Below are 23,125 nucleotides of genomic sequence, written 5' to 3' on the forward strand. Positions count from 1 at the left end.
CAGGCTAAGCAACCCCAGCTCCCTCAGCCTCTCCTCATAAGGCTTGTGCTCCAAACCCTTCACCAGCTTTGTTGCCCTGCTTTGTTGACATGTCAGCCATACCAAAAATGCTTTGGTGGTTCTGGAAGAACATATTTCTGACAGTTTAATTACTGAGCAGGTTGCCTGCCCATGTCAGTTAGGCTGTCCAGGCTGCCTCTCAGCAAAGACGCCCAGGATGATGTCTTGAAAAGATAGCTGCTCTGACTGCCTGGTGTGAGATGGAAGCCATGCCCAAGTCTGTGTTTCTGTGCAAGGGAGGGGGGAACGTCTGGGTGAGGTTTAAATGGATTAAGCAGCTTGATGTACTGAAAGTAAAAGAGGGAATGCTGACAACTTGTCTTGACTCCTTAGGAGAGAACCCGCCAGTTAGTGGAGAGCGGCAGGTATGACACTACAGATGATTTCACGGTGGTTATGCAACCATTTCTGATGAATGCAACCATTCCAAGGACAGAGGTAACAAACAAACCAACCAACCATAAAAGCACCCTACATTAAATCCTGGTGCAATTCCACTGGCTTTTCAAAATTCTTTTGTCTGTAAATGTGACCAACAGTTCTTTGGCCTAATAATTATTATATGCAGTTGAATTAGCATCTGATATTGCAGAAAATGCTTATGGAATAAATTGAAGTTATTGGGCAAGAAGAATATAGACCATGACGTCATGATTTGGGGTGCTGAGTTGACTCCACTGCAATCAACCAACCACGTATTACAAAGTTCAAAGTGGGTGGTTGCACAGAGAGGTGAGGCTCATCAGGCTCTGAGCAGCCTGGTCTAGTTGGGGATGTCCCTGCTGACTGCAGGGGGAGCTGAACTAGATGAACTTTGGGGGTCCCTTCCAACCTGGACCGTTCTATGATTCACCAGGGAGCGCTCACCTTTTATTCTTCATACATCACAAAGTCCCTTCCAGTACTTTGGTAAATGACTTTTAGTATGCTTCAAAAGACTGTAATGTCTGAATCTCAGGGAAATAAGGAATATCATCAGTATCTGGGCCCAAGTATTCTGTTCCAGAGTTTTAGTGGTCTGTATTTCATATTACTTTGGAAATCCTCTATTAGAAAGCTTCTTTGTTCCAAGTTACTAGCATTCTCTAGCCTTGTTTAATTCTCTTGGCCTTGGAGGCCTCTGCAGCTGCTTCAATTTTAATTCAGCTTGTCAGCTGGGCTATCTTTCTGGAAGAGACAGATCTCTATGCACAGCTAGTTGCTGTGCCTCTGTCACAGTACCCATCTTTTTCTCTAGGAGGGGTTGCCAGACCGTTCCTATTTTGCCCCAGATTGTTTCCACTTCAGCCAGAAGACGCATTCCCAGGCTGCACGTGCTTTGTGGAACAACATGGTAAGATTTTGAAGGGTATATTTGTCACTCCTTGTCCCCTCATATCATGCCCTTGGCAGCATCCTCTGCCTCAGGATGATACTAGCTGTATCTCTTCTGAAGCCTTGTTTGTGTTTACAAAGGAAAAGAGTGATCACATGAAGAAAGGTCACCTGAACTGTTAAACCAGTCGTATCAAACCAGTAAATCTTAACTTATGTTAAATCTTGGGGTTGCTGAGACTTCCCTCAGGGAGATGATGCCTGCCTGACACATTGTTCATGCTGTATGGGAATTATCCTCTTCAGCACACAAATAAGTAGTGTGTGGAGGCAGCTGCCAGCACAGGTGAAGTGCATTGCAGTTGTCTTGCTGTGCTGCAGAGGTGGTTTCCAGCAGCTGGTGGCATGGCATTACCCATTGCTCTCTGATGCTCATTCACTTTTCTTCTGTGCACCTCCCATTTTTCCCCCAGCTGGAACCTTTAGGAGAGAAGACAGATAATCAGCAAATGGAAGATGAGATTGTTCTCAAATGTCCAAGTGAAGTAAGTTACAAGGGTGTCTGTATTTATGTGGAGGTGCTATGAGTGGTTGGGAGTCTCCCTGAGCCTTCCCAGGGGAGGTTTAGGCTGGATGTTAGGAAGAAATTCTTCACAGAAAGAGTGATTTGCCATTGGAATGGTCTGCCCAGGGAGGTGGTGGAGTCACCCTCACTGGAGGTGTTTAGGAAGAGACTGGCTGGGGCACTTGGTGCCATGGTTTAGTTGATTAGATGGTGTTGGGTGATAGGTTGCACTCAATGATTTCAAAGGTCTTTTCCAACCTGGTCTGGTCTATTCTATTCTATTCTATTCTATTCTATTCTATTCTATTCTATTCTATTCTATTCTATTCTATTCTATTCTATTCTATTTGCCTGGAGGGCTGTCTTGGTGAGGAGAGTCTGGCTTTTCCCCACACAGTTCATGACACTGCCACCAGCAGTAATATGAGCACTCCCCCACGAGATGGAGGGCAAGGCTGTCCTAGTAGTTAGCTGCCTGACAGTCGCATGTCATGGTTAGCAGAGGCAGAAGAAAAGGATTTTTAGCTTACCCAGTCAGGAACATTCACACTGAATGACAGCTTCAGTGAAGGAAACAAAGCAACAGTGACACCAGCCAGCACAGCTCTGCAGAGGTCTTTGGGTCTGCTCTTCAGTGGGACCACAAGCTTCTTGTTAATCACACACAGTAGGGCTCTGGGCACGTTCTGTGAATTCTGGCTGTGTAAAAAGTATTGTCCCAGGTTTACACTGATACTGTCTGGGGTTTTAAAAGGGCACAGCTTTTCGTTTTTAATCCCTGGAATTCATTTGCGTCAAGCTGCTAATCATCTGCAGACATCTGAGAGCCAAAGGCTGGGGAATGAAAATTTCCATATATTCTTCTGATGCTTTGCATTGACTCATATTGCCTTGTTTTGTAGACTGAGCCATTCCTGAGGACATATAAGAACAGTAATTACACATACCCCAGCCGAACTCTAGTAAGTGTCAACATCACCATCCCACTGTTACTCTGCTGCATCTGTTCCTGTATGGTAACCATATGAGTCACGCTCTGCACCACAGGTGAAATCAGTCTTTGGCCAAAGAAGTTTGGGAGGCTAAGTACATGGCACAGAATTGGAAAGCACTCCCTGAGTTAGGCAAAATGCATCTAGAAACACCTGTAAGAACACATGCCCAGACAGCATGTTTACCAGTACAGGAGGCTACTCTAATCTGGGCAGTACTGAATATGACTATTGAATTGAGCAGCTAAGACCTGTCTGGTTAATTACATGCTAAACAGGCTCTGGCTTATCCACTTGCCCTCTAGAAGATTGCAATTACTACTGACTGTGTTTGCTAGCCAAATGCTATTCAGCTTTCTTCTTTTTAGAATTATGGAAGCCAGCTGCTATGTGAAGACAGGTCTCCGTCCTCCCCTCCTGCAACTTCAGGTATCCTTGCCTGCTTTATGTTAAGAAGCTGAATTATTGTCAACTTTGCTTCAAAATGAGATGTTGTTTTTGCTGAAATGATTCCTGGACTGTAAAAATTACTACTCAGAAAAATGTCATGTTTTTCAGCAGCTGCTTAGTTATGCCATATGATTGCACATTCTGACTGAGGAGCTCCACTTAGCTCATTTTTAGTGAAGAACTTCCAAATATCTCATGATAAACCCTAAATTCACGTGCTGTCATAGCCTTTAAGTGATGACACCTAAATCTTGGGAAAGAAAACTGAAAATCATAGGTTCATGCATGTTAGTCTAGAACATAGCTGCATTCAGCTTTTCAAATAACTTCATGTTGTTGTCTTTTTAGCCTTTCTTTCTGCCTTCTTACATCTTTGATATAGTGTTTGTGATTTGCCTGATACTAAATTGTTTAACCTCCATTATGGCGCTGGATATTGCCAGCAACTTACTGTTATTTACTCCTTGCTCTTCTGTCTTTTCAGTAGCAGTGTTAGCCATTGTGACATTAAAAAATACACAAATGCAACTGCTACAAGCACATGAGATGAGCTGTAAAAGCTCCTCTTTCATCATCTGGGGATTTCAAAATCAACTACCTGAAGGGAGGTTGTAGACAGGTGGGGGTTGGTCTCTTCTCCCAGGCAACCAGCACCAGAACCAGAGGACACAGTCTCAAGCTGTGCCAGGGGAAGTTTAGGCTTGAGGTGAGGAGAAAGTTCTTCACAGAAAGAATAATTTGCCATTGGAATGTGCTGCCCAAGGAGGTGGTAGAGTCACTGTCCCTGGAGGCGTTCAAGAGGGGTTTAGTTAGTTGTGAGGTGTTGGGTGACAGATTGGACTTGATGATTTCTGAGGTCTATTCCTACCTTATTGATTCTATGATTCTGTCATATGGTGTCTTACACCACAGGCACAGGGAAGAAAAAAATACTGTGGAGTAGACCAGAGTGTAATCTCATCAGCTGTAAACTACTCTATCATAACTGTCCATGTGCACACTCCTACTCTGTACCAAATTGGGGCATCTATTCACAGGATCACAGGATGTTATGAAAGTCTCTAGGCTTACAGTTATTATAATGAACTGACAAGTTTGATATTCTCCATCCTCCCATACCCCTAAGCCTGAGGATTAGCTTTTGCATGGCCTAACAATGTGCTGTAAGTCCATCTATTCCTTTGGTGAACACCAATACCTAGAAATTCAAACTTTTAAAGAGCCTTCAGAAACTTGACTCAATAGTTGCAGGGCAGAAAGTTCTTCATGGAAAGAGTTACTTGCCATTGGAATGTGCTGCCCAGGGAGGTGGTGGAGTCACCATCCCTGGAGATGTTCAGGAAGGGATTGGATGCGGCACTTGAAGCCATGGCTTGCTTAGTCATGAGGTGTTGGGTGACAGATTGGACTTGATGATCTTTGAGGTCTTTTCCAACCTTATTGATTCTATGATTATATCTGCACATCAGAATGAGCAATAGCACGTTTCACCTGTACAATGGTGAAAAAGAATAGCTGTTTCCTGTTCCAGTTTAACTGTGTCTCTTTCCACTGCAGTGCATTCCCTAAAGCCAGCTGATGTGAAAATTATAGCAGCCCTTGGGGATTCTTTAACGGTAAGATGATAGAGTTTTTAATATTCTCTTGGTAAAACTACAAACATGTGCCTGCTCCAGTGAAGGGGAAATAGCTGTTGTACCTAGAAGCAAAGATCTAATCATTTTTGGATGAGAATAGATATAGCAGCTAGAACAAGTAAGAAGGTGTCAGTTCTTCAGCACTCTGTTCCCCCCACGCATGTATTCACATGCTTTTGAACTCAGGCAAAAACACAGGCAAATCCTTTAAAGAGATGTTTAAATATCTGCTGAATTTGAGACAGAAGAGATCAGGTGCTGCTGAAACTAATGGGACATAATAGAAGCCTTAGAGTACTTTCAAAGTTTTTCTGAAGAGGAGCAGACTGGTGAACCTATTCTTTTGACTCAGCTCTTTCAGCAACAGAGTGTGACTAAGTGGGATAACAACATCTTATTCATTCTAGCATTAATGAGATAAGGATGTGCAGGGGTGAGAGCCCTCTGACTTTATCCATTTCAGAGTATACTTAGTCTTTTTTGTGTGCCTGTCTTAAGTTATGGCTTATTTACCCTGGAGAAGAGGAGGCTCAGGGGAGACCTTATTGCTCTCTACATCTCCCTAAAGGGAGGTTGTAGACAGGTGGGGGGTTGGTCTCTTCTCCCAGGCAACCAGCACCAGAACAAGAGGACACAGATTTAAGCTGTGGAGGGGAGGTTTAGGCTGGAGGTTAGGAAGATGTTCTACACAGAGAGAGTGATTGCCCATTGGAATGTGCTGCCCAGGGAGGTGGTGGAGTCACCATCATTGAAGGTGTTCAGGAGGAGACTTGATAGGGTGCTTTGTTGCATGGTTTAGTTGATTAGGTGGTGGTGGATGATAGGTTGGACACAATGATCTTGAAGGTCTCTTCCAACCTGGTTTATTCTATTCTATTCTATCACAGTATTTCCTCATTCAGGAGTAGTTCTTGCTGGCTATGATTTCCTTTGGTAGTCTAGAAGTAGTATGTCCCAAGATCCAGACATCCTATATTCTAATTATGTCTTTCTGCCTAGAGTGTTCATACTGGTCAAAGACTGTAATTCTACAGCCAGCTGAAAGGAAACACAGAACACTGGGTAGAAAGACATAATTGGAACATAGGTTTCTCTGAGTCTGAGCCTTGATGACAAAGACATTGAGTGCACAAACCATGAAGCCTTTACAACTCTCCAGCAGGCATGTTGCTGAAACTCCTACATGCAGGAGGCTACTGCAATAGAGGCATGTGTATGAAAGCCTGCAGTATCGACAAATAAAAGATAGCCTGTGTATAGCTCTGGTTGCCATATTATAATGTCCAGGACCCTGCAGACATTTCTGTTTCTAAGTGTAGTCTGTAGAAACTGAGAACAAGATCTGCTGTCATAGAAAGCACAGTGGAGCATTGCTGTCTCAGAGCTTCATGTGACCCATGCATAGTTATGCTGAATAAATTCAGTAAAGCTTATACATAGAAGCAAATGTAGTGTTGTGGTTTAATCTGAGGTAGCAGCTCTGTGCTGTTCTGAAGTACTACCCTGTACCCTAATTTAGCATGAAACTATAGTAACATAGCTGGCAGACACTTTGCTTCTCAATTCTGGTAGTGTTTTAGTGAAGGGGGGAGGAGGTGTTTGCAAGCTCGCCTCTTTCTTCAGGCTAAGTGTAGAGAGTGCTTTCCTCCTTGCAGTTGTACTACTAAGTCTCTTAGCACAATACTTTTCAAATGGATATAAAGGTATTATGGTGCTTCCTTCTGAAACACTTGTTTGTTTCTGTTGAGTTCATATAGCTCAGTTTTCATAATTAGTAAGCTTTTGTGTGTTTGAGATGTTTTCATCCTTCTCAACAATGCAACCCTAAATTAGTTACTCAGCTAATCTAGACCCATGAAAACAAAACCTTTGTTCCATGGCTCCATCATATATTTTGTGTGTCATATACAATATCATGTGTGTAAATAATTACGAAAGGTATTCATGTTTCTTAATGCTTAATAATGTATATTCTTCAGTAAGAAGGGTAGGGGAAAGCCAGATGCTTTCTAAAGCCTTCAAAGAGATGGGTTTGAAAGGAAATAAAATTATTGTGTATGAATTACTATTGTACTGGTTATTGTGTTTTGATTTAATTTGATTAATGAAAAATAATGTCTAGGCCGGCACAGCAATTGCCTCAGATAATCTCCTGGATTTGAACACCGCATACCGGGGACTGTCCTGGAGGTGAGTCTTCAGTCGAGGGGATGAAGAGATGTGTGTTCTCTCCTGCAGAGAATATTCTTCTCTTTCATGTGTTTTGGGGCTTTCAGCTTCAGAAAGCTGATATGTGGTAGTTTTGCACTTGGCTCATTGTCTGTATCCAGCTAAGGGATGAGTGACTGGGATTTTTCTTTCTCATTTTAGTATTGGAGGAGATGCATCATTAGAGAATGTGACAACTCTACCTAGTAAGTAAATGCTTTGCTAAATCTAATTGGCAAGACTGAAGAGGGGGAATAGGCTGATTTCTGATATGTTTACAGAAAGCTCTTAAGCATCTCAAAGCTGCTTTAAGTAAGCAACAAGAAAAAACAGTATTGTAGGACTAATAAAAAGTTGCCTTCAGCAGTGAACATGAGAAACAGGCAGAAATTCCCCCCCTCTCTTTCCCCTCTTCTTTCAAAGCTCTGTGGAGTGTTATTTCTAAATAAGATTGCTATATCCATACTTGTGATGGAATTAACATTTGCCTTTAATATCTACTCCACTTTTTCCAAAACCAGATGTTTGCACACAGCAGACCTCTCTGGTAAATAAAGCTGACTGCCCATACTTGCAATCCAAAGGGAAGAATTATTTTCTTTCTCTTCACTGAAACATGCAACTTCTCATAGCTCAGTCTATTGTTAATGTCAAACCACTCAAATTACAACTTGGATCAGCTGTAACAATAAACTTCCCTCTGAAGAGGGCCAGTCCTTCTGTGTGTTACCCATCATTACGAATAGAATGTAATATGAATATAATCAGAAGAAGCAACTCACTCACTGGATGCTGTCACATTTGACAAAGTCTTCATTAAAATGTGGTTAAACTCAGTGCTTCAGATTAAAGTAGCATGTACAGGTTATACTGTGACCATTTTCACAGCTGTCAACTTCCTTTTGGAAGCTGCTCTGAAGGTAATGGACACTGTGGTGGGATTTCATCAGAGCCATGCATCTGAGGCTTTCTTCTTCATATTTGTCAGTAGTGTGAGATTTTGCACAGCTGTAAAGCAGATTCATCCTCTAGCTGAAAACAAGCTCCTGCTGAGCTGAAGCCTCCTTCGGGTTTGCTTCACGAAGTTGCCATCGAATGACTGGCTTTTGGGTTGGGCTTTAATCACTACAACATGAGAGATAACTGCACACAGTAGTCCCCAGTTGTGCTCATTTTATCCAGTGGTGACAGTGCAGGACACAGCAAGTATTCTGCTGTCTAAGCTGCTGCCGGCAGCTGATCCCTATTGCTACTGCTCGGTGGATGCATCTAGTTGACTGGAGGCTGCAGCAGCTGTGCTGGGCTGTCAGAGCAGAGCTGTGACAGCTCTGGTGTGTGCTAGCTCCTGTAGGCAGAGGTCAGATGTAGTCATTTTCCTTTTGTTGCCATCTTTCTTTTTCAGACATCTTTCGAGAGTTCAATGTTACGCTCGTGGGGTACTCAACCGGCACTGGGAGTGAGAATGATTCAAATGCATTCCTTAACCAGGCAGTTCCTGGAGCACAGGCTGAGTATGTAGCTTTTTGTTTTACATTTGTAGACGATGGATACTACATCTAATTACCTTTCAACTGTCTCATGCGCTGTCACAACTTGCTCTGAACAGCAAACAAACCCAGTCTAGTCAGAGCTGAAAATTGGCTCAAACGTGTTGAATGTATGGGCTTATTTCATAGATGAACTTTCAAATGAAGCCAACAGCCCTCATTATGAAATCCTCAAACAAGATGCTAGCAGAAACGGTTTGGTAGTGGTGGATTTTACCTTTCATGTTCAACATCCACTCATTTATCTATTTATCTGTTAATAAATCTCTGAGAGCATGGATATTTTCAGAAAATAAGCATGTCGTGAATTGGCAAATTGATACTAGGAGAAACACTAGATGAAATCTTCCTGAATTCTGGCCTCAGGCTTCTGGAGAAGCCAGAGAGAGTGGTTAAGAGGGAGGACAAAAACTATCCACAACCTTTAATCTGAAGAAAGAATTGCTGATGGTCATATACAGTGCTCGGTGCATAGCAGACTGGGTGCAATTGCAGCTAGTTTTGCCAATACAAATAGGAATTGTAATGTCTAGCAGTCATCTGAATTTGGCTCTTTGCTTTTAGTCCCACCTGGAGGGCTGTGTGAGTTGAGCTTTGCTATGCTGCTTATCGCAGAAATCCCTGGCTTCTTATTGTAGGACTCAGTGCTGTTGAATTAACAAAACAGATGGCTGCTGAAATACAGTCAAAGTTTGGGCACAGGTTCTGGCAGACCATACTTAGATTTGACATTGTTAGGCGATATTACTTGGACCTTAATTTGTTAGTTTGAAGAAAAATGCTTCTTTTGCTTTCCAAAGAGGTCTTGGAAGTGAAGTTCAGAAGCAGAAATGATAATTTGCTGTATCTAAGCAAAGATTGTTGGGATTTTTCAGGTACTTTCATTGTTTTTCCATGGTCCTTCTGTAATTCTGACTCATACTAGTTGCCTCAGAAACTGCTTGGATTTCCTGTCAGAAGTAGTATACTAGATGTCCTAATGTGTTTTATAGTCCCCCCATATCTGAAAGAAGGGATATTGTTTTCTAGTGATGACTGAATGTATGTCAGTGAAATATGTGCAAGGATTATGGCTCTGATTCAGCCATTCATGAGAGTGTTAACATACTTCTATATGCAATACACATCCAGACTAATTTCAGGTTTTGCTTGTTATAGGGAAGAATGAGATAGGGGTCTGTCTTGCAGTACATATCACCTAAATCCTAAATAGGCTTTTTGGAATAATGGGAGGACTTCAAACAGGATATGCCACCACCTAAAATCATAGAATCATTTTGTTTGAGCAAAGACCTTTAAGATCATCGAGTCCAACCACTTTTTGATTCTGCCAAGGCTGGTGCTAAACCATGTCCCTTAGTACCACATCTATTCATCTTTTAAACACCTCCAGGGATGGTGATTCAACCATCTTCCTGAAGAACCTATTCCAGCATTTGATAACCCTTTCAGTGAAAAAGTTTCTTCTAAGATTCAATCCAAACCTCCCCTGGTGCAACTTGAGGTCATTTGTTCTTGTCCTATCACTTGTTACTAGGGAGAAGTGACAAACGCTCACTGTGCTACAACCATCCTTTCAGGCAGATTTGAAGATCGAGATCTCCCCTCAGCCTCCTTTTCTCCAGACTAAACAACCTCAGTTCCCTCAGCTGATCCTCATAAGACCTGTTCTCCAGACCCTTCACCAGCTTCATTTGCCTTTCTCTGGACCTGCTGCAGGACCTCAATGGGGCTTTTTTTTGTATGAGGGCCACAAAACTGAGCACAGCACTTGAAGTGTGGCCTCAACAGTGCTTAGTACAGGGCATGATCACTTCCCTGGTCCTGTCTCAGCAACTCATTGCCCTTCTTGTAGTGAGGAGCCAAAACTGAATGCAGTACACAAGGTGTGGCCTCACTAGTGTTTAGGGGAAACAAGGGTCCTCCTTGTCACACTCTTCCTGATACAGGCCAGGATGCTGTGGACCTTTTTGGCCACATGAGCACACTGCTGGCTCATTCATCTGGCTGATCAACACCCTCAGGGCTTTATTTGCTGGGCAGCTTTCCAGCCAGTTTTCCCCAAGGATGTGGCGTTTCATGGGGTTGTTGTGATCAAAGTGAGGACCTGGCACTTAGCCTTGTTGAATCTCATACAATTGGCTTTGGCCTATCAATCCAGCCTGACCAAATTCCTTCATAGAGCCTTCCTACTCGCAAGCATATCAGCACTCCTGCTCATCTTAGTGTCATCTGCAGACTTACTGAGAGTACACTCAATCCCCTCAGCCAGATCACTAATAAAGATATTAAAGAGAACTGGCCCCAAAACTGAGCCCCGGGGAACACCTCCTGTGACCAAGTAACTTTAATACTGTTCACCACTGCTCCTGGGTCTTGCCAGGAGGGATTACTATTAAGTAGTTATTTGTTAGCTGTATGAAATGAGTTGGTGCATGTTAGTCTCATGAAAATATCTCCTTTGTCTATATCAATTAGTGTTCTCTCTTCCCATGCAAGCCACTGGATAGGATAAACATGAAGCAGAGCAATCTGTGTTCTGCAGCATGTTTTGTAAACATTCAGCAAGGAGATGCAGTTACCCCAGGTTTCTGGTACTCTTCTGTTTCACTGTCTCATAACTCTTTGTAGAAATGTGTGCAAAAGTAAAGTCCTCTGAACTACTCCATTAATGTCACTGAACTTTGAAATGCTGCTGTTGGGATTCTCTTCTGTGAAATTCTCTCTCTTGATGCCTGTGATAAGATGTGTGCATCCTAGTTTAATATTGAAATGTATTGCAATATAAGGAAATGTTTCCCTTGCTTTAGGTAGTTAGACCTGGAATGATCACAGAATCATAGAACCAATAAGGTTGGAAAAGACCTCGAAGATCATCAAGTCCAACCTGTCACCCAACACCTCATGACCACTAAACCATGGCACCAAGTGCCACATCCAATCCCTTTTTGAACACCCCCAGGGATGGTGACTCCACCACCTCCTTGGGCAGCACATTCCAATGGCTAATGATACAATTCAGAATTTTTTTCTTCATCAGCCTGAAATATCATTTTTCTGTGGTTCAGAGGGCAAAAGAAGTTCACCAACCACTCTGGTATTTCAGAACCAGTCTTAATTTCACGTCCTAATCTGGAAACAGCCTTTTAGAGGTGTTGAGGCCTTTCCAAAATTGGGTAGTTTGGCAACCTCCCCAGCTTTTGGAAACCAACTGTAAGAGTTTCTTAAAACCAAATCAGTAGCTGCTTTGATGAACTTTTCAGTGAACTTGATGGCAATGTAGCAATGCAGGTCTCATTCAACAAAGTGTTCTGAAGCCGATACTCATTAATTGCCAAAGTGTGCTGGAGTTAAGGATAGATGTGAAGCATGTTGAAGCAAAGCCTTTCTAAGATCTCTGATATCACTTGAAAAAAAAAGGAGGTTAAGAATTTAAGGCTGAGAAGAGAAAAATCAGTGAGAGGAACTGTGAACATCTGTATTTTCCATTAACAACCTGTTTCTGCTGATCCAAGAGCTGACTTTGGTGGAGATCACAACCAACCCACAGCAGGGTTTATTGCTGGAACTGCTTCATTCACTGCAGTGAACAACTGCCTTGGCTCAGGATGCATCAGAACACCAGTGACTGCATGAGAAATTGAAGGGGTCACAGACTGCTAGCTCAAAAAGTGGTATTTTCCACTGACTCAGTATTGAAGTCATTACCCTAGCTTACAGGTTTCCAACAGAAGGAAGTCGTGACCACTTGTGATAGCTTTGGCATATAAGTAGGTAGGTTATGACATTGAACAAGGGCAACAGTGGATAGTGTCTGATGGGACTCATTCCCAGGAAATATTTTCACATTAGTGTTAGATCAGTATTCGGTTTGGAGCTCTCCACAGTGTTTTGAAGAGAGCTAAGCTCTGGCTGTCATGTAAAGCAAGTGTCACGCTTATTAATGTCAGCTTGTGTGTTTCCAGAAATGATAGACAGGAAAGTGGTTCTAACAAGAGCCTGAAGGCAGATGCAGCTCATGTCATATTACAGAGATGCCTGGAAGGCCAAATCTTTCCAAACACATTCACTTTTCTATGCATATTTGAGGATCAGCATGGCAGGGCAGTCAAACAAGGTTGAAGTGTTCTACCTAGCTAACAAGAAATTCCTGGTGATTTACATACACACAGATATATATATATGTATGTACAAAAGAGAGGAAGTGCTCAGTTTGCATTGGAAAACAGCAATGCTGTCATCTTAACTTGTCTGAGTAAACCTGAAAGTTACCTGGATCTTTAATTACCCTGGAAAGGAAGTGTACACAGAGATCTTGAACTGAAAATTAAGTATGGACTCTGGGTGCAGGCTACGGAAATGAGGGACGTGCGCGGTGAATCTTGAAACACTTCAGCTTTGCAGGGGGATGAGCTGTGGTACACGCACAAACATCACTCAGGAGGGCATCTGGGACTTGGGATTTCTATGTTTTAGTCCACAAGGAATAGATTGATAGCAGTCTTGTTCTAAATAGGTCATCTGATTACAAACATGTTGCTCTGTCTGGATTTCCAGCTGGTTTAGGTGCTAAGTGGACTGTAGTAGAAGCTAAACTTAGAGCTCCAGATTAATTAGCAAACTTGAGTAAAATCAGTATTTGGATTAAATTTGATGTTGACTTTCCACAAAGATGTGAACATGTACTTTGATTATGGCAACAGGAGGATTGCTCTGTCTCCTCATTCAGCTCTCCTGGTATCTGACAATTTGACATGTCTGTATATCATTAACGCTGATCTTTCCATAATGATGTTTCTTTCACTCACTAGTTGTCCTTATTCACAGGCACCTACCAGCCCAAGCAAGAAATCTCCTGAGACTAATGAAAACTGATCCTGTAAGTTGTCTGGGACTCCTTAAATCGTACAATATGAAAAGAAATAGATGTTGCATCACATGCTAGATCTACCTGCAATAACAACCATTTGCATATCACAGTGTCAGAGAAATCCAGGCTCATTATTTTCTTCTTTATTGCACAGAGAATTGACTTCAGTGCTGACTGGAAGCTCATAACAGTCCATATTGGAGGCAATGATCTGTGCAACTATTGCAAGGACCCTGTGAGTAGTGGAACTGATAAACTGTGATGTCAGAAACATACTGAGAGGAATCCATAGATCCCTGGAGCCTTCACAGAGATAGCATAAGAGGTGGTGGAGTCGTAGTCACTGGAGGTGTTTAGGAGGAGACTGGATGGGGTGCTTGGTGCCATGCTTTAGTTGATTAGATGGTGTTGGAAGATAGGTTGGACTCGATGATCTCAAAGGTCTCTTCCAACCTGGTTTGGTCTATTCTATTCTATTCTATTCTATTCTATTCTATTCTATTCTATTCTATTCTATTCTATTCTATTCTATTCTATTCTATTCGCTGCTGTATGTTTTGATGGTAGCTGCTGGCAGTGCTCTGATAGAAAAACAGTTACCAGCAAGTAGGATGGGTGTGCTCTTTCTGGCTTACTCCAGGGTAAGAGCCCTTGTCTTTGCTATTGTCATTTGATCATGACCAAAAAGTGGAAGGAAGAAAGGCTTAGCTCCTCTGGTGTGGTAACTGCTCTGCTGTGAACATAGCCTTTTTAGACATTCAAGAATGAATTATGCAGCTTTGAACTACCACTAGCGCAATCTTGCAATTGTCATCACCCTGTAACACACAGTGTTGGGAGGTGCTAGGGACAGGTGAGGTATGTATGAGGGAAGTTGCTGAAATGCTCACTATCTTTTGAATTTTATGCTTCTCTGGATTGTGGAGAAGCCTTTAGGGCTGCCACAGGGAGATGATAGTTGAGTGGGCAGGTGGCAAGAAGATGCCACCTTTCTCTGCCAGCTCTTCCTTTCTTGCCTTTGATATGCTAACTTCTCGTAATCATTTTCAATTCTCCTGCAACCCCTCGTGCTTGAGAAAATTTACTGCTTCTGCAGGGGCCTCACTAGGCATCTTTGCTGCTGCCGCCAAGTTTTATAGCTTTATTTATAGCTGTGACCTTGACTAGCAATAATTTCACCTAATTTTGCGAGAGTTTATCAGCTGGCTGTGAGCATGCCTATGGCTGCTTGTGTTTAGATTAGATTCCTTCCTACATCCTTACATTCTTCTCTGAGTCCTTCTACACCTTAGATTACTTGATATACTTAAAATCCCTGGTCTCTAGAAAGAAGCATGAACGTTTAACTGACCAATGTTGTATGGCAGAAAAAGAAGTGAATTAGTGTGACTCTTCAATCTCCCAACCAAAATACTTTGTGTCTCCATTTAGCAGTAATCTCTTCTTTTTTTTTTTTGTCAGGGTCACTACTCAGATGTGAATTTCACCAGAAGAGTTCAAGAAACTCTTGATATTCTGCACAAGGAGGCAAGTGCTGTGAAATTGTTCTGACAATCTAGCTCATACTAGCGTGTGGCTAACTGGTGCTAGCTCTTCCATTCATTTGATTTGGGTGGGATTTTTTTTCCCCATTCTGGTACCACATATATATCCCATTGATTTGTACTACATAATTTTCTTTTGTCTTGTCTGAAAGCAGTGAGATGCAGTCTGAAATAATTACAGACAGGTAACACTTGACCTTGGTGCAAGATAAAAATCAGAAGCTTATTTGTGGGAATCTGAGGGGACTCTTCTTTCTTTTTTTTCACTTTGAGCAATGAAGAAAGGAGAGGGATGTCAAACAGCTGGATCTGGGGGCAAAATCAATCCACTGTGCACTGTGTAACTGGTTGCTTCTAAACTGAAGTCTGACTTACCTTTCAGGTTCCAAAAGCTCTAGTGAGTGTAGTTGATGTGATGAACCTCCTTCCTCTGCGACAGTTGTTCATGGATAGTCAAACTCAGTGCCCAACTTACATGGCAGAGTAAGGCTTCTTTTGACTTCTTTTTGTACCTGAGTTTACTGTTCACAACGATAAAGTTTATTCTTAATCCCACGTGCTTCTCATCATTGGAACTGATGTTCAAAGGTAGCACTACAGTCCTACAGACATCCATTGCAGTGCTGACATCACTGTGCTTGAGCCTTCTCTTGGCTTTGACCTAAGTGCTGTGTTGTATCCATGTCTAGAACTGTAAGGTTTCCTGTGATAATGTACCCCTCACTGAGCTTAGGTTAAACATACTGATACAGGGCTCCTCAAGGTCCAAAAGCATTTGGATTTTCAGACCTTTAGAGGGAATGTGAAGCATTTGCAGTGCAGATAGATTGCTCCTGTTTCAGACACTTTATTGCAGTGAGTAATCTACATTCTCTCCTGATTCTGTGTCTGAGAAAGCAAAAGGAATTGTTCATTGGAAAGTATCAGCTGAGAGGTCATACAGCCAGTATGTTTCAAAGGTCTGTTTTTGAGTTCCAGAGGGATTAACATTCATCTCTGTCAGGCTGCAAGGCCTTTGCATATCAGGCTGAAATGAATGGGACAAACTACAATAATGCAGTATGTCTCAATTTGATACCTGGGCATGAAACCAAGCTAATTTAGAGTAGTATCATTTATTTGAGACAGAAAAAGAGACTAAGGTTGGCTTGCATCAGGAATAGTGTAGCCAGCAGGAACAGGGAAGTCATTCTGCCCCTGTACTCAGCACTGCTTAGGCCACACCTTGAGTCCTGTGTCCAGTTCTGGGCCCCTCAGTTTAAGAAGGACTTTGAGACACTTAAACGTGTCCAGAGAAGGGCAATGAGGCAGGTGGGGATTGGTCTCTTCTCCCAGGCAACCAGCACCAGAACAAGAGGACGCAGTCTCAAGCTGCACCAGGGGAGGTTTCGGCTGGATGTTAGGAAGAAGTTCTTCCCAGAAAGAGTGATTGGCCATTGGAATGTGCTGCCCAGGGAGGTGGTGGAGTCACCATCCCTGTTGTTGTTCAAAAAGGGACTGGATGTGGCACTTGAAGCCATGGTTTAGTAGTCATGAGGTGTTGGGTGACAGGTTGGACTTGATGATCTTTGAGGTCTTTTCCAACATTATTGATTCTATGATTCTATGAAATAATGAAGGATGACAAGGGTAAGACATTTTCACAGAAACACAACTGCATAGATTTCCTTGTTATTCCCGTGCAGTGAGGGCCCTGGGTGCTAAAGGGTGACTTCTGCAATCTCAGATCTCTAACTCTGTTTTCTCCTCTAACCTTTCCCACAGTTATCTGTGTAGTTGTGTTCTCACAGGAGAAGACAACTCACTGGAGTTAACTATGGTGAAGGAAGCCATCAAAGCTTACCAGGTATGTTTATAAAGGCTGGTGCAGTTACTTTATTTCCAGTTGAAGTGGGCTCTTGATTACCCAGCCAACATATTACCCAGGCAACATATTACTATAAAATTTTACCCAAATGGGCATTACAAGCTAAGTAGGCTTGAGTCCTGTGTCCAGTTCTGGGCCCCTCAGTTTAGGAAAGATGTTGACTTGCTGAAACGTGTCCAGAGAAGAGCAACAAAGCTGGGGAGGGGTTTGGAGCACAAGCCCCAAGGAGAGACTGAGGGAGCTGGGGTTGCTTAGCCTGGAGAAGACGAGGCTCAGGGCAGACCTTATTGCTGTCTACAACTACCTGAAGGGAGGTTGTAGCCAGGTGGGGGTTGGTCTCTTCTCCCAGACAACCAGCACCAGAACAAGAGGACACAGTCTCAAGCTGCTCCAGGGGAGATTTAGGCTGGATGTTAGGAAGAAGATCTTCCCAGAAAGAGTGATTGGCCATTGGAATGTCCTGCCCAGGGAGGTGGTGGAGTCACCATCACTAGAAGTGTTTTAAAAGAGACTGGATGAGGCACTTGGTGCCATGGTTTAGTTGATTAGATGGTGATGGGTGATGGGTTGGACACGATGATATTGAAGGTCTCTTCCAACCTGGTTAATTCTATTCTATTCTAATCAGAAGCTATCTGTAACACCACATCTCCAAGACCATCAGTAAAGCTCTTGAGAAAAATTTGTTTTGTAGTATAGATGGATAGGTGGGAGTTCAGTCACCAAAATCCTGTTCCTCACAGGTAGCTGTAGCATTGTGTTCCAGCCTTAGCCGCTTTGCAAAGCTTTTGCCAACATCCACGGCCATTTAAGAAACAGAAATTTCCTTCTGATTCTCAGGATCTTAAAAAAAAAGAAAAAGAAAAAAGAGAAGTCAAAACACTAAACCCCCTTAGTTCAGATGCAGAGCTGATGGATTGTTGTTGGTTGAGCTTTTGTTTCTTGCAGCTTGGCATTCAGAGACTAGTGGAGTCCGGCAGATACGACACTCGTGAAGATTTCACAGTCGTCATCCAGCCGTTTTTCCAAAATATCAAGACTCCTCTTGGTCAGGTAAGATCCAAAGAGACTTCTGCATGCAAAGGCCTAAGTGTGGCTATCTGACCTATGAAGACTATATGCAAAGCAGTTTCAGTTTGTTCTGTGCTTTTCTTCCTAGAACTTGTTGCTTTTCGGTAGATGCCTGCATACGGATAGAAATTCCTTGTTATGCATGTTGTGCTCTCTGTATCGATTCCTGTTCTGGAAAAATGAATCAAAACTGGAGTGAGGAGGTTGGCTTGTGTATATTCTCAAGGGTACATAAATATTTGTCTTTCTGGAAATATAACAAGATTAATAAGTCAGAGATATTAAATTACAGTTCTTAAAGCAACATTGCTGTGTTGCTTACTGGAGACTACAACATCACTTCTGCCTTGATGTCCCATAACTCATTCTCCTGTGTATGACAGAAAGAGAAGTTTACATATCACAGAATCATGGAGTAGAATTCTGACATATAAGCTGGGGGAAGTAGCAGTTTTATGTAGTGAGCCTTTTTTCCTGTTATTGGCAATCGTATTTCAGTAGGTCGTAATAAACTACAAATCTAGGAAATGACACAAACTTCTGAACCCAAAACTCCATTTTCACACACATTTGCACTCCTTCATCTCACCTAGAACTAAATGTAGATCAGGCCAGATATTGAGCAGAGATTATTTTGGTATACTTGAACTGGAATGATCCTGAGGATGGTGGAAAGAGCTAGCAATAAGTTTGAATAAGAGCTGCTATAGTAGAGGTGAATTTGGGAAACCAGCTTACAGCCACCCAGGAAAATCAGGCTTTGATTTTTTTGGAGTTTGTTTGTTTGTTGTTTATTTATTTATTTATTTGCACACACACACACACACACACACACACACACACACTCTTTTGTCATTTGGTTTTGTTACGGTTTCTTCTGGGGAGATCGTTCCTATCAAAAGTGACCACTAGGGGTTTTGATACTGAGGTAAGAAATACAGAAATAAAAGAAGCAGAATATTTCTAACTTTTTAACACTTTCACAAGAATTAGTTCAGATTTCAAGCAAGTTCAGGATGCTTTTTTTTCCTTGTTGTCTCACACAACATTCAGATGCCCCTGAACAGAAAACTCTGCCTCAGAAGTGGCAAAAGATCAGGTATAGATGCAAAGTTTAGTAGCAGTCCTCCACCCCAAACACACTGAATCAAAACCTGCTCAAGGTCTGAGGAATGATTGCTCTGCCCAAAATAATGTTTTTCACCTCAATAAGCCAAGATATTTAGATTTCCAAACTCCATTTCCTTCAGATGTTCCAGGATCTGTATGAAAGCACAGTCTTCCTCAGAAAAGAGACTGTGCTGGTGCACTCAATCAGTCTGGCTGCCTTCACTCAAATGCTTATTTGCTTCAATCTCCTTTCAATCACAGAACTGAAATAACTGCAAAAAAAAGTAGACAGGCTCTCTTCTTTCTAATAAAAAATATTCTTAACTTGCTTGTTACCAAGCAAAGGTACTGCAGAGCATAGTGGTGCCTATAGTGCCAGTGTTGGTGATATGCTGACAGGAGTTATCCTTCTTTGTTGCAGAATCTGAAGGGAGATATATAATTGAAAATGGTGGGTTTGCTGCTTCTAGGTGGAGCTGCCCTTGGATACACCTGAGCATCTCTAGTTAAGTGATTCTGGTAGCTCATGAACCTGATGGGGTCCACTACATATCACTATAGATTTTATCTAATCATGATTTTCCACATTGGAGCAGCAAGAACAAGGATCATGAACCTTCCATTACTGGCTCTGATTTGGCCTCAGCATCCCCAGATTGGAGCTGTGTGGATTCTTCTGCACTCATGTGGCCTCTACCCTTTCCTTTGTAGGATGGACATCCAGATATCTCCTACTTTTCACCTGACTGCTTACATCCAAGTCAGAAGGGACATTCTCAGCTTGCCAAGGCTCTTTGGAATGCTATGGTAAGGCGACAGGCTCTGTGTATAATGTGGTTTTTACCTAGACCTGACCACCATTGAAATAATTCTTGTAATGGACCCTATGTTTGTTTCTCCTTTACTGGTTGGATACCCTCAGGTTTTAAGCTCTGCTCTGAGCCTAGAATTTCTTGCTTCTTAAAGTGTGTGGGGAGGAAAGAAGTACTATTAATGTATGATCACAGCCATTCACCATTTCAGCTGAGCAATTTCAAGTGTACTCCACCCATTGTCATGAGAGGCAGAATAGCATTCAATAAGGATGATAGTTCTGTGAGCTGATGTGGGATACCACCAAACAGAGAACTGTAACTGCATGCATCAATTTAAAATGCATTGCTTAGTAGTTTGCTTTAAATCCATATGCTGTGAATGCCTCACTGGGAATTAAAGCACCTTTTATTCAGTTTAATTTTACTCTCTTTGGAAATGGGTAAAACTCAATAAAAGCATGCTTTTAAAAATTGCTGAAGCACACTCATTTTAGTTAACATTGTAGTGTAATAGCAGTATACAAGCAGTCAGAGGTGGTATCTCAGATATTGGATGGTAACTTTTATACTCCAGTGCAATGCCTTAAATGCAGACACGATCCCTAGCAATCATCAGGCAATACCTCTAAGTTAATTTGGGTTAATCTTCTATGCATAAATAGCCTTTTGTTTGCAGATACCATCTTGCAGCTTAGTTATAACAACTGAGGGGACTCTAAGTGCCTTGTCTTTTTTGCAACAGAAGAGTTTATGAACTTGTCTTCTGGCAAAGTTCCAAGGTACTTTGTGTGCCTGCCAAAACCTTCCAAGAGTTTAAACCGATGCAGTCTAGCTTTCCACTCCCATTTAAAGCTTCTTTCTGTCATTGTTGGTTTGTTACACAACTGCTATGTTCTTTGTGAGAAGTAGATGCTTTTCAGTCTTGGGTAAATCAAGGCCTATAAATATAAGCAACTTCTTATAAATTTGGAAGTTAGATTATTTGGATTAGAAATGTTACACACATTGTAAGATGATCCAGCATGGTTACAAAGCAGGGTGTTTTGTCTTCCTTTCTAGCTGCAGCCTGTAGGGCAGAAAACGGACTCACTTGATTTCATGGCTGACATTGTCCTTGACTGTCCAGCTCAGGTAAATATTACCCATGTTGCAGAAGCTGGGTGACAGGTGATTGTATATAGAATAGAATAGAATAGAATAGAATTAACCAGGTTGGAAAAGACCTTTGAGATCATGGAGTCCAACCTATCATCCAACACCATCTAATCAACTAAACCATGGCACCAAGCTCTCCATCCAGTCTCTTCCTAAACTCCTCCAGTAATGGTGACTCTACCATATGTTTGTGCTTGCTGCAGGGAGCAGGGGCTTGGTATGTCTGAAACAAATTTAGTGAAAACTTTTGTTCTCTGCTTACCTCCAAACAAGAAGGTACTCTCATATACCTGTTCCGATGGCCTCTTACCATGCCATAAATATTGATTGACAGCACACTGATTTGGGTAGTTTATATTGCAGCAGGCTTTGTGTTTTGGTCATGAACTAGAGACAAGCTGAAGCAGCAAACAACACAATATGTTGCATTAATTTTATTATCAAAAATGACTGGGTTTGGGCACCAGAGAAGCTCTAAAACCCCTCAATATCACTTATCTCTTGAATTAGTGCTAGTGCTTTCCAGGCCTGGTCCATAACAGAGAGACTTCAGACTTTTTGGAAGATGCTTCTACAGTTATAAAACAAGCTGCTGAGCTTGCAGTACTGTTGCTAGGTATCTGTACATGGAAATGACTACTGCAGTCAGCAATAACTGACTCCCTTTCTTAAGCAGTTTCAACAAGGAGGCCAAAGAACAGAACAGACCAGGGAGCTGAGCTGTACCCTTGGGTCTGGAAACAGTCATTCAAGTTCATATCATGTGTCCATCCTGTCAGAAAAGGAAGATTTGCTGAGTTATTAATCAGCCTGTTTTATAAATCCTCAGATTCACTTACATTGATCCTACTTCACTTTACCCACATTATTTCTAGGCACCTTAAGTTAACTTGGCAACGTCTTCCCTGCCAAATAATGTGGATTTTATATCTTTTTGTCCAGTCCTATTCAAAGATGCTGCTTTTGAGAAGTAGGAGTAGAAAATGTTTGTCCCTTGTAAACAGTATGTGGCCATTGTTTTCAGTCCACTGTGCTTTGAAACAGTCACTGATTTAAGTACCAGTAGCTTTCCCTGCTCAGAAAGCTCTGAGGTAAAAGCTATGAAACAGTGCTACAAAGGAGAAAATAGATTGTTTCCAGGGAATTTCACCTTCTGTGTTACTAAAGGGAGTAGTAAATGCTGTCAGATTCTGACACCCACAAATTCCATTTATTCTTTTCACAGTTTACTACAGTTTTAAAACCCTACTGCAAGTAGTCATGTCTATGAAAGCACCAGGTGTGCCAGATTGTAAGGGCTCATCAGGGAGTCTGCTAATCAATTAAATACCATACAATATCATAGAATCATAGAATTAATAAGATTGGACAAGACCTCAATGATCATGAAGTCCAACTAGTCAAACAAGACCTCATGACTACTAAACCATGGCACCAAAGTGCCACGTCCAATCCCCTTTTGAACAACAACAGGGATGGTGACTCCACCACCTCCCTGGGCAGCACATTCCAATGGCCAATCACTCTTTCTGGGAAGAACTTCTTCCTCACCTCCAGCCTAAACCTCCCCTGGCACAGCTTGAGACTGTGTCCTCCTGTTCTGGTGCTGGTTGCCTGGGAGAAGAGACCAACCCCCACCTGTCTACAACCTCCCTTCAGGTAGTTGTAGAGAGGAATAAGGTCTCCCCTGAGGCTCTTCTTCTCCAGGCTAAACAACCCCAGCTCCCTCAGCCTCTCCTCATAGGGCTTGTGCTCCAAACCCCTCCCCAGCCTCATTGCCCTTCTCTGGACATGTTCAAGAGTCTCAATGTCCTTCTTAAATTGAGAGGCTTAGAACTGGACGCAGGACTCAAGGTGTGGCCTAACCAGTGCTGAGTACAGGGGTAGAATGACTTCCCTGCTTCTGCTGGTCACAGTATT

The 23,125-nt window shown here is 42.2% G+C and overlaps 1 protein-coding gene across 1 annotated transcript in view; it reads left to right on the plus strand.

Moving 5' to 3' along the window:
- The window catches only part of PLB1 (phospholipase B1), a 128,945-nt gene that overhangs the window by 75,054 nt on the left and 30,766 nt on the right, over window positions 1–23,125 (plus strand). The window contains exons 31-47 of the mRNA XM_054162299.1: window positions 394–498; window positions 1,298–1,393; window positions 1,848–1,919; window positions 2,842–2,901; window positions 3,300–3,360; window positions 4,939–4,997; window positions 7,141–7,208; window positions 7,389–7,432; window positions 8,629–8,737; window positions 13,601–13,652; window positions 13,798–13,878; window positions 15,105–15,170; window positions 15,570–15,670; window positions 16,952–17,033; window positions 18,003–18,107; window positions 19,947–20,042; window positions 21,110–21,181. Of these exons, the coding sequence (XP_054018274.1) occupies window positions 394–498; window positions 1,298–1,393; window positions 1,848–1,919; window positions 2,842–2,901; window positions 3,300–3,360; window positions 4,939–4,997; window positions 7,141–7,208; window positions 7,389–7,432; window positions 8,629–8,737; window positions 13,601–13,652; window positions 13,798–13,878; window positions 15,105–15,170; window positions 15,570–15,670; window positions 16,952–17,033; window positions 18,003–18,107; window positions 19,947–20,042; window positions 21,110–21,181 (1,329 nt within the window). The remainder of the gene's footprint in view (window positions 1–393; window positions 499–1,297; window positions 1,394–1,847; window positions 1,920–2,841; window positions 2,902–3,299; window positions 3,361–4,938; window positions 4,998–7,140; window positions 7,209–7,388; window positions 7,433–8,628; window positions 8,738–13,600; window positions 13,653–13,797; window positions 13,879–15,104; window positions 15,171–15,569; window positions 15,671–16,951; window positions 17,034–18,002; window positions 18,108–19,946; window positions 20,043–21,109; window positions 21,182–23,125) is intronic.

This window comes from Dryobates pubescens, chromosome 6, assembly GCF_014839835.1.
Source record: "Dryobates pubescens isolate bDryPub1 chromosome 6, bDryPub1.pri, whole genome shotgun sequence".
Taxonomy (NCBI): Eukaryota; Metazoa; Chordata; class Aves; order Piciformes; family Picidae; genus Dryobates; species Dryobates pubescens.